We start from the raw sequence: 12,259 nt of genomic DNA on the forward strand, positions 1-12,259 counted from the left end.
CGGGGTTGGTTTCAAATTTTCTATTGAAAATGCAACACTCTGTGATGATTTCAGCGGACACATATACAGTCGAACATTGGATCCACAAACGATGAGTCTGTCCCTGGTGGTCTGAACCGCATAATGTGATATTAAACCACGTCATGCCATGTAAATGGTTTATGTTAATGAGTGTTTGAGGATGGTGCGGTGGGATTCAGCAGAGAAGAAAGAGACAAGAAACTATGAGAGGAACAACAGGAGGTGTTGATACTCAGTTTTCCTTCACTTTCCTGTTACAATCATTCCCCTGCAGCCCCACTCTACTTTCTGTTGTCTTCTTCGCCTCTATTCGCCTCTATTGAGAGCCCTACACCTCCCTGCCTGTCTTTCATTATTCTCACCGTTGTTTTCTGTCCTTCGCAGGGAAACATTCGTGCTGAGCTGATCCACCGGGATGCCGACAGTGAAGGAAAAGGAGGACAACATCTATATTTGAATCACTCCCCTCCTCATTCACAATCCCTCATCCGCAGCTTACTTTGGAAACGCCTCACAACACAATATTGAATACTGTACAGCACCTGCACCCCTCTTCCCCTGCCTCCTGCCTCCTCTGCTTTGATCTGGCAGCCCACTTTTTAAAGGAAGAGAAGTTCAGTAGCAGCCCCAGGGCTTTAGTCCTGTCGAACCCTGACCACTGACGCACTGTCCCCCCTTTACACCACCCCTTCTCTTCCCTCTCCTCTCCCTGCCATGTCCAACGACACCAGCCTTCTCAGTGTCTGGGAGGCCCCCGATTGGGTAGACACCTCTCAGTGCCCGCCCTCGGTAGGTGGGGCGACTTTCTTGATCATAGCATACAGCGCTGTCATAGCAATCGGTTTGCTGGGCAATGCAGGCCTGGTGTTCATCATCGGCCGGCAACAGGAGTTGCGTAACGTCACAAACATCCTGATCGCCAACCTGTCGTGCTCTGACATCCTCATGTGCGTGGTGTGTCTGCCTGTTACCGTCATATACACACTGATGGACCGCTGGGTGCTGGGAGAGGCCCTGTGTAAGGTCAGTGGACCACACACACACACACTGAATGCTTCGAGTATTAAAAACATCTGATCATCATGTGTTTTTTTTACCTATCACAGGTGACTCCCTTTGTTCAGTGCATGTCAGTGACAGTCTCTGTCTTCTCCTTGGTGCTGATTGCTCTGGAGCGTCACCAGCTGATCCTGCATCCTACCGGCTGGTCTCCCGCCGCCGGACACTCCTACCTGGCCGTAGGGCTGACGTGGCTGGTCGCTTGCTTCATCTCGCTGCCCTTCCTCTCCTTCAACATCCTTACTAACGACCCCTTCCAGAACATCAGCCTGCCCGCCAACCCCTTCAGGTGAGCTCTGAAATCTGGGATACAGGTGTGTGCGGGTATGTGTTTTGGTCATCCGTACCACATTGTCATCAATCAGCAGCATCGGGGTAAAGGTCTGGTCACACCAGCATTTAAAGCAGCAGAATTTTGCAGCTAAATAACAGTTGCATCAGTTTGAATCATTGACCAGTTGCAAATCATACTATTTCTCACTGAATGAAGTAATGTACAAGCCTCTGAACAAAATAGAAAGAACCTTGGATATCTAGTGTCTGGCTAGCTATAGTATGCTCCTGTCCGGCTAGCGTGTTAGCCATTAGCTCAGCAGACAAAAACTAGCCCTGTGAGTAGTCTCTTTATCACTAACCTTCTAGAAGCAAACACTCGCTGCAACACTTTCTGTTGACCAGGCCTTACTATGTGTTCAGACAGAACACAATGTGAATTTCAGAGGTGGCACAATTGCATACAAAGTCAAGGAAAAGATGCTAGTAGACACTAATTTGGGCCAGGGTGGCGCTAAGTAGCACAAACAGTCCTCAGCAATTTCCCTCAGGAAGTAGAATCTTTTTTTTTTGCGTTTGTCCCTGCTTGGTAATTTCGTGGCTGGTTTAGGCTGTGGTTATGCTGATTAGGCACAGTGCAATTTTGGTGCTCATTTTGGAATTAAATTGCATTTCTGTTTGTGTCAGCTTAAACCGGATTTTACTGCAAGGTGCACGTCCACAGACTAGAGGTCTTCAGATGTTGTATTTGATCAGAAACAGACCTGTGGAAAACCTACCGACCCCAAAGAAACCCGGTCTAAAGGGCACAGACAGACCTGATCTGAGATTAATTAGACCCTATCAAAAATGCAGTTGACTCGAACAGACCTCTGCTCCTCCTCATTTCTCTGGGCTGCAACCGGTTTATTGTTATTGTAAAAGTACAACAAAATTAAGTGCGGTCCTTATTCAGTGCAAGACAGGGTAATAACGCATAAAACCAAATAAAAAACAACAGACGTACTCGGACATTCCTGCAGCAATATAACACAGGCCCTTGTAACTTGTAAAAGTAAAGTGACACTGTGTAATGTTGCAGCATTTTAATGCACTGATGGCTCTGCAACAGCAGCAAGCAGCAATTCAAACAGTCCGTGTCCAGGTGTGATGAGTCCTGCACTCACATGTTTTGTGCTTCCCTGAAGCATTGTACCTCGGCAGTTTGATTGACAATAAGTTGAATTTTAGTTCCAACACAGAGATGCAAAAAGGGCCAACAACAACCGTTCTGCCTTCCTAAACTGTCAAAGTTCCAGGTTGATAAGACCCTCATGAGCCTTTTTTCTTACAATGAGTCTGTATTAAAGGAGACCTATTTTCCAGTCCTATATTGTAGTTCTGTGACTCCTCTATGGCAGCTTTGCATGATCAAAGTTCAAAAAAAAATTATTTTCTTATACTGGCTCTTCATGTAGGCCTTCATTTCAGCCCCTGTCTGACACAAGCTGTAGATGCTCCTGTCTCTTTAAGCCCCCCCCCTCAAAGCCCACTGTCTTCTGATTGGCCAAGACCTGAAGCATGTTACCAGGCTGTTGTTGTCGCTGGGCGGTACAGGCAGACTGAGCGTTGCTGTGGCGTTGCTGTGGGAGAAAATGACCATATATGGAACAGCGGCTCCCTCTGTCTCCGTGTTACGTAGAACAGAGATGCAGTTGAAAACAGGAGGAAATCTGAGGTTTTGGCTCACAGGGATTTCTTTTAAATACTTTAACCTCATTATTTGAACAACATGAACATCCAACATTATAACATTGTAGATAAGTCATAAAATGTGGAAAAGCATAATATAACACTTTAATAGCGATGGTGTTGTCATATCATGGATGGACGGTGATGGTTGTAAAAATGCTTCACAGTGTTGTAGGTATATTTAAATCATGTTGATTGGGTTATGTATGTCCTGAAATAGAGTACTTGCAAGCACTTTAGCACTTTATTCTTTTATTCAGCTGTCGTGCAACCGGAGTCCACAACATTTCAGTATTTTATGTATGAATCTGTGTTTTGCTGCAGAACCAATTGCCCTACACGGACAATTAAAGTTTAGTAAGTAAGTATACCCAAGGTGTTAAAATAAATTAATATTCCTCAAGCATCAACAGGGCAGCCAGATAAAAATTAACACTAAATAATACATGCAACAACATTAATGATAAGAAAGTAAATTAAAGATTTGTCTTATTAACAAGCAAACAAAGAAAACTGCCTACCTAGTTGGAATGGAGATAGATGGATAGATTAAAAGTAATCTATCTATCCAACACTATAGATAATCTCCCTTTTTAGAAGAAAAACACTGACATGAGCAGAAGTGTGAATGATAATTACATGTTTAGTGCATTACCTGTGTGGTTTGAAACATAATCCCTCTGGTGCCTTAAAGCACTCGGCTGAATAGCAATGAATTCATTGTTTACTCCCCGTCACGCCTCCATCTTTTTCAATATTCAGTGATCATAGCAGCGTTTTTACACCTCACTGCACCTGATTGGAAATGTTTGCTGCTGATATTTGACAGTCGCGGTGCGACTTCTTCAGATGATCCTGTTCACAACATCAATCTGGCTTCTCATCTATCTGTTAAAATGACGGCCATTTTCCATACAGACATATTCGTTATGTGGATTTTCCTTACAGCTCCATTTCAGGCGTGACAAAGTGAGTGAGGGACGCTTGCCCTGCTTCTAACACTGAATCCAAAAGGGATGAAAGTCTTTGGATCGTTTCAAAACAAATTTCATATTTTTCTTATCACTGATATTGTTGTAACATCAACAACATTCATATATCAAACATCATATTCAGGATTATGGACATGGGGGCTTTGTACAGGACTACATACTTTTTATTTAAGTTTCCATGTTTGGTAGAGAAGTGGTTCGCAAAGTGGGGTCCGGGGACCCCCTGGGGTCCTTAAGGTGGTTCCAGGGGTCCCCAGTAAAAACTGTTCACTGTAATTCCATCCATAATTAACACAATTACTATTTCAGTCATGGGTTTTATACACTTTCTGTCATAATAAAACATCTACCAATATAAACCACTTAAACATACCAATCAATCTTCCACCCCTCAAGGACCTGTAGGCCTCCAGGACTCTGAGGTGACCCCTCTCACCCCGGACACAGTTTTAGACATTCCCTCGTACCCCCAATCCTCTACAGTACACACTGTCAATATTTTGCATATCACTGCACAAGCATATTCTTACATATCCTTTATGATTCCTTTGTATTTTTTACTTTATATTTATATAAGTCACCAAACAAATTCCTTGTTAACCTACTTGGCAGTCAAACTGTTTCTGATTAGATGGGGGACCCTGGGACAAAAGATTATCAAACAGGGGTCCGTGGTCTAATATGTGTCAGTTTAGGGGTCCTTGACGTGAAAAAGTTTGAGAACCACTTGAAGGCAAATTACATTTTCACAGTAGGGATGACGGAGAAAAGAATCACCAACCGTACCTCTTATCCCCATAGATATCGTCTCCATTTTGACCATCTTGTGATGTAAGTCATTGATCAATCTTCAGTCAGTGTAAGTCAAGCAGGGTTTGCGTCTCATAAATCTCTTTGACGACTTCAAGCCAATTATCTATTGTAGGTGGATCAGTCTGTGAGCCGTTTACGAGTGACTGCTTTCTTTTTTGCTGACATTGTTTTCAGGAGATATCCGTCATTTGCTTGTTATTCCTTCTCCCAAGTAAAGTGACATGCATGTAAAAGGAATCTGTCTCTATCTGTATTGTAAATTGTAAACTAATTGTAAAAGAAATGGTGGTGGTGGTGGTGGTGGTGGTGGTAAGCCTCACCATCCCCTAATTTTTCTAAATGTCTTGTAAAAAATATTGGTTGCAACTGTGAGTATCTAAAAAGAAAAGTCATACTTTTCCAAATTGTATTTTTCTCTTGGTGTCTAAAAGCTTTGTAAAACATGTTCTTCTCCATCACGGTACAGTACAGTACTTAAATCTAGAATCTATACAGTCTGGTTTAAATCCTGGATCTTGTGCAGAATTTTATTTTTTCATTTTATTGCTTTACCACATCAAACCAGGAGTGCAAAGGGAATGAGGTGAGGGGACTTAACTGGTCCTGATAAGTTATTGGTCTCTAATCATTGCCTTTAGTGGGACACCCTTGCATTCTCTCGCAATCTCCTTCCATTCTGCCTCGTATCCACTGTCACACCACAGAACTATAGTTTTAAATTGGGCAGAATGGTAATAATCCCTAAGATTAGGGAGAGACATATCACCTCCCACTTTATTGGTGGTCAGCATACCATACTGTATTTAATCCTTAGTTTCCTTCTGTTCCAACTAAATTGTGAAATTTGTTTGTCCCATTCATTCAGGGATTTTAACTGGTAAAGTTATAACATTCTAGGTAAGGTAGATTTTTTTATACTGTCAGTTCTTGTTCTAAAATTCCTCTTTAATTTTCTTGTTTACAGTTTCATAGTTTTTTTACAAGATGTGTCAAAAACCAACATTTTAGGCTCTTACTCCAGTTCACTGGGTACCAAACCAAGTGTCTTTAGTCCACAATTGCAATATTAAACATAACCAGCATTTAATTGGTCTTGATTAGACTTGCTTTATTTAAAACAGTTAATGGAATGGTGTAATTTACTGCCCAACATCACTGGCTAAATATTTTTTGAAAAACAGAAATCGGTCTGTGTGTTCTGGAGTAAGGCAAGGGAAGTTTATTTGTAGAGCACATTACAGCAACAAGGCAATTAAAAGTGCTTTACATTACAACATAAAAGCAACATAGGGAAATATAGAAAAATGCATTTAAATACATAAAAAAACAAGAGTCAAATAGAAAACAAGTTAATTTACCCGGTATACCTATTTGCTCTTCCCCCTCCATTATTTTGCTTTTTTGATTTCCCATCTCTCACACCAGTCAAACCTCGTACGATATTTATTTCCTTTTATTCAATTAAGTTTTTATGTTACTAACAGGGCTTTTGAAATGGAACGGACTGTGGAACAATTTATTTTCTATACACTAACCGGCTGCTTAGTTTCTGGGCATAATATGTTTTAACAAAATACTTTTGTGAAGGTAAGCTCATTTTTAAGTTCTGTTTATTTAGGGCTGCACGATATTGGAAAAAACTGACATTGCAATTTTTTTTTTCTGCGATATATATTGCGATATGAAAAAATACAGGAATTTTCACCAGATGACTTAAATAGTAATATCTGGAATGAATTAAGTATCCTAGAATTATTGGGGTGATTTTGTATGGGAAATGTATAGGAAATAAAAAATAAATAGGCTGAAAAATGACTTTTTTGATTGCACCATCCTTTTTCTTTAATGCAATAAACACATTTTAAACAAAATTCTAAAAAAATAAATAAATAGAGCAGCTATACACCAGCCCCCTGAGGTGTTTTCAAAAAAACAAAAAAACAAAGCGTTGGTCATAATGGTTGAACAAATTAAGGTGAAATTAAGCTTTTTGTATAAAATCTGGTTTGGTTTTCACGTAGACATCTTTTAACAAAATTATAAAACGAAAAGAGCAGCAGCACGACCAGTCTCCTGAGTGGTTTACAAAAATAAAACTTAAGATAAATATATAATTTACTGCAATAAATAACTGTATCAACTAATAAATAGCAAATATCAATATAGAACCATTTTTTTCACAATCAATTTTAAATCAACTTTTCTTAGCAACAAAGGAAAAAGTGTTGGGCACATTGTTCAAACAAAGAAAATCTGCTTTCCCAGCAGCTAAACAAGTGTTAACTGTTGCATAATTTTGTGAAACATGGTCATTTCAATTTCTCTTAAGCATCTGTATGCATTACTCATGCAAGCTGAGAGGTTTTTGGCCAAGAATACCAGTCTGTCCACCATTGCAGGCTTGAGACAAGAGCGTTGGCAAGTGACGATGTTGCCACTTGCACTGAAAATCCTCTCTGAGGGGGAGCTTGTAGCAGGAATGCATAGATACTTGCGGGCAAGCTTGGCGAGTCGTGGAAAGCTAACTCTGTGAGTTTTCCACCATGCAAGTGGATCTTCCTCTTTGTCTATGGAACGTGTCAGCAGGTTGTTGTTTAACTCTGCTTCCACAGCATCCTTAAGGGTCAGAGAGGAATAACCCTTTACTGCAGCTGCGCTTTGTTTAAAGAAACTTCCCAAGGACTTCTTGGCTTTCTTTGCCTGTGATGTGTCAGCATCTTTTGGCTCCACTTCAGTGCTATAGTTTGGTGTCTCCTGGCATCCCATCATCTCTAATGCCACTCTGGTCTTGACTTGGGCCTTGTTATCTGCATTGATGAAGTCCATCTTGAACCGGGGTTCGAAACAAGAGGCCATGTCTAGCAGCTCCTGAGTAGATTCATCTTCACATTTCACGTTGATGTAGTCTAACATCTCGTTCTTCAGCTTCTTCCTCTGCATTAGCAGGATTGAAGTGTTGAAGAGGTGAAGAACTGGCTTCACACAGGAGACACTAACGTCTGAAAGTGCATCTGTGAAATCCAGCAGTGGGCCCAGTGACTTGCTGACAGATTCCAGGACATCTATATCTTGCCAGGTTGGAATTAGATGCCGCGCCTTCTTGTCCGCATAGAGGACCTGAGTTAAAGCCTTCTGCTGCTCTAGTATCCTGCTGATCATCATCTGCCTGGAACCCCATCTTGTTTGGCATTCTGATACAAGGGAATGTGATGGTAGATTGAGTTCCTTCTGGGCTTTTTCAAGAGCACATCTGGACTTCCAGCTGTGAGAGAAGTGACCCCCCAGCTTCTTGCAGACACCTGCAGCACGGTCAACGTGTCCATCCTTTTTCACTGCATTTACTAAGGGAAAAAACATCAACAAAACAAGGTACATATTAATTAATTTACACAATTAAATTTTGAACTAAAAGTGATTATAAAATGATGTTTTGCATTAATTAAAGATAAGATCTAATTTCTGAATGTTGTTACATGTCTTAATGATATATGAATTTTCAAAAAATTAAACTTTTGTCTCATGGGTTTCACATTTGTGGTGTGTGTGTGTGTGTGTGTGTGTGTGTGTGTGTGTGTGTGTGTGTGTGTGTGTGTGTGTGTGTGTGCCCTCCAGTTAAGATGTTAGTATGCCTTTAAAAAGTATTTACTCATAATACTAACATTTAGCAAACTGATTAGGCTACACTTTAGAAAACTGTGGTTAGAATGCAGAACAAGTTGTTAAGTCAAACAGTAAAATGAATATAGCATGGGCATAAGCATAACTTACCAACTGCAAGATGCAATCTGTGGCCAAAGCACTGCAGCCTGGTCCACTTGTTCAGGGCGGCAGCTTTTACCATGTTCGCCGCATTGTCTGTTGTTATACAGACTTGACGTCTCTCATCTAGTCCCCAAGCAGCCACCGCTTCTCTCATTCCCGTTGCAATGTTCTCACTTGTATGATCCTCCGGGAAAAATGCCGTTTGCAAACAGCGACTTTTGAGTTGGAAGTCCTCATTAATAAAGTGAACGGTCAGACTAATGTAGGGCTCTGTTGTCTGGCTGGAACACAAATCTGTGGCAGCGGCATAATATTCCACGAGTGACAGCTCGGTTTCAACTTGTGCCTTGCATTTGTCGTAGAGCTCTGGGATGGCAACTTGAGAAAAATAGGTGCGTGATGGTATTTTATATCGCTTATAAAGCGTCCGGATCATGTTTTTGAAACCCTCTTTGGTTACTGTATTGATTGGAGCCATGTCTTTAGCGAGGCGCAAAGTTATCACATCAGTAAATTCTCTCTTCCGTTTGGAACCTTTCTCGTACGGTGCAAAAGCATCCGAAATACTTTGTTGCTTTGGACGGCCTTCACTTCTCGCTTTGCACTGGTCATACTGAGCTTTGTGGTGCCGATTTAAGTGATCGAACAAATTAGTCGTGTTGCGGCAACAACTACAAGACACTGGCGACAAAGTACCTGGGTTTGGTCAATGTGGTCCTTTCTGTAGCCAAAATAGTTCCAAACCATTGAAGTTGCTTTTCATTTTTGGCACCAAATCCACTTTTTTGTTTGTTTTCTCCTGTTCCCCACTCATTTTCAAGTTGCCTGTAAATAGCGGGGGCGGCGCCTGCTTTGATAAACTGATCAAGATGTTGTGATCGGTGGTGCGCTGTGCAGAGCCTGCCAGCCTAGTTGTCACTCACTAGCAACTAACTCCGTGTATCCCTAAACCCTAAAATCAGAGTAAATTATATCACATCAGAGAGACTTGGAGATTAGTTGTGCAAAAACTTTGCCCGTATTCCTTTTGTATCAAGCAGCAAAAATATTCTAATAATTTGCCTTGCTTGACATCGAACATGAACGCAATGTGACTGTTGCGCATGCGCACATCGCGATGGCGATGCTGGAACGATATATATATATATATATATCGTGCAGCCCAATGTTTATTTATTTATAAGTTATTATCTGACTGGTTCAGCTGTTTCTGGGCCTCTTAGTTATAGTTAAAGTTGCTACCCGGAGAGGTAGCAAAAAGTGAAGATGTTTTTAAATATATTGGTTTTGGATATCATGGGTAGGGAAGAAACTAGATTATGAAGCGTGCGATAGATTTTGGTTGCTTACAAATATGTTCCAAAAGAACGATGAAAGAAATGCTCCATAAGAGATTGCTTAGAGGATTATTAAATTTGGTGCTTGGACTTTCACAGCCCAAAAGGGGGGCGTGGCCTTTTTGAGAACAGGGAAGAGACGTTTGACTGCTTTTATCTATGATGTCTCTGCTTTCCTTACCTGTGTGTCTGTCTTGTCTTAGGGACCATTTGATCTGCATGGAGCTGTGGCCCTCAGATAAGCATCGTCTTGCCTACACGACCTCGCTGCTGGTCTTCCAGTACTGCCTGCCACTTCTGCTGGTGCTCCTCTGCTACCTCAGGATCTTCTTACGCCTGAGACGACGCAGGTCACACCGCTGTACTTTCTCTCATTTTCTTACTTAAACCAAGTCCCCTCGTATCACAAGCTTTTGCCATCCACTGTGTCGCAGCATGTTTGTGTTATTATATCAAGAAACAGCTTTGTGGGGACTCTATTTATATATTATATCATTCTGCCTCTGGCTTGCTGTGGTATTTCACAGTGAGTTGTCTGACAATAGGCGTCATGCTGTGTTGTGCAGGGACATGCTGGAGCGAAGCAGGAGGACTCGGGGAGCCCAGAGGATTAACGTCATGCTGTTAGCCATCGTGATTGCCTTCGCTCTGTGCTGGCTGCCGCTGAATGTCTTCAACACGCTCTTTGACTGGCACCACCAGGTCCTGCCCGACTGCCAGCACGATGCCATCTTCTCCGCCTGCCACTTAACAGCGATGGCCTCCACCTGCATTAACCCCGTGGTGTACGGCTTCCTCAACAGCAACTTCCAGAGGGAGCTGAAGTCGACGCTGCAGCGCTGCCAGTGTGGCAACCGGGCAGCGGAGAGCTACGAGAGCTTCCCTCTCTCCACTGTGGGCAGCGAGGGCATGACGAAAGCCACCTCCCTCAACAGGATGGGATCAGTGTGCGTTCCCTCACCCAGACCTGAGTTCAGCTCAACAATACCAGCGAAAACAATACCAGCTAACACTTAATAATGGGCACTACCAAACATGCCTGACAAGTGGCTGGCAGGCAAATGGCTTGTGAGTGGCTGACAGCTGGAACAATGTGTAACAGACAGAAGAGCTGTCAGGGACCTCTGAGCAACTCAAGTACTGCTTACTTCATTTCCATTCATTCCTGCAAGAGTAACACACCGTATTTCACTCGGGCTGAATGTTTCAGGGGCAGGAAAGGATGCGGATGGAGGTTGGCTAATGTAGCTTCAAGTCCAGAACATGAGAAGCAAAATCTTGTAAAGTTTAAGGGACATGTAGAGAAAGCAGAAGAGCTGGAAGAACTGATCGCTATGGTAAGGCTGACTTGTTTTAAAAACAACATCCATGTAAAAGGGTCTTAAATATGGACTTGATGTCAACATACGTGAGATTGTGCTAAAAGATTAAGGCTAAAGCTAACAGGGTCCAGGTTAAAGAAGTCAAGTTGATACAGAAGTCATGAAAATAAAGAAACAGCATTGTTTGTGTGTTGCAGATGTGTTACATTACAGTGTGAAAAGAAAAATGTAAGGACAAATACTGTATTATAAAGTATAATACAGAAAAGACAACAGTGTGTTAAATGAACCTGTTTGGATGCTAACTATAGAAAACAGACTTGGATAGGGTTGCCACCCGTCCCTTAAAATATGGAATCGTCCCGTATTTGAGAACTAAATAGCGCGTCCCGTTTTGAATCAATACAGGACACGGTTTGTCCCGTATTTCAGAGTTGTCTTTAATGCAGCATCCCATGCAAATCATCCCACCTGCATTCTGTCAAGACTTCTTCTCCTTTTCCACCTCTAATTGGGCAATACTCGCTGCCATTGTTGGTTTGATTATTACCGTCAGATTCAGGGCCAATGGGAGTCAGATAAGGGTGGGTCTCTTGGCAAGGAGTCGAGTTGATGTACATTATGGACATTATGGTATGATTTGTCTTTTAAGGTTGAGGTATACAGTCAGACACATTAGTCAGGCATTAATCTAATATGAGATTAGAGAGAGAGGCTGTAAGCTGTTTAATGGACATTTAATCATCAAAATATAGTGCCTATGTGATGAATATAATATATAACAACTATATGTTATGCTTAAACAATCTATAGAATTACATGATTCAATACAATAGAATTAACAATAGGCAGACTAAAAACTGAAAAAATAAATACATTATTTATGTGTGTTTTCATTGTTTGGATGGTATTACTGCAAACAATGACACATACAGTATTTTAGCCAAAA

General features: G+C 41.6%; 1 protein-coding gene across 1 annotated transcript; it reads left to right on the forward strand.

Annotated features, from left to right (window-relative positions):
* The first annotated feature begins 735 nt into the window (after positions 1 to 735).
* On the forward strand, positions 736 to 11,465 carry npy8ar (neuropeptide Y receptor Y8a). The gene is made up of 4 exons (XM_046067185.1): positions 736 to 1,044; positions 1,128 to 1,369; positions 10,192 to 10,338; positions 10,555 to 11,465. The coding sequence occupies exons 1-4, from the start codon at positions 736 to 738 to the stop codon at positions 11,003 to 11,005; spliced, it is 1,149 nt and encodes a 382-aa protein (XP_045923141.1). The 3' UTR covers positions 11,006 to 11,465.
* The last annotated feature ends 794 nt before the right edge of the window (positions 11,466 to 12,259 follow it).

This window comes from Micropterus dolomieu, linkage group LG13 (assembly GCF_021292245.1).
Source record: "Micropterus dolomieu isolate WLL.071019.BEF.003 ecotype Adirondacks linkage group LG13, ASM2129224v1, whole genome shotgun sequence".
In the NCBI taxonomy this organism is placed as follows: Eukaryota; Metazoa; Chordata; class Actinopteri; order Centrarchiformes; family Centrarchidae; genus Micropterus; species Micropterus dolomieu.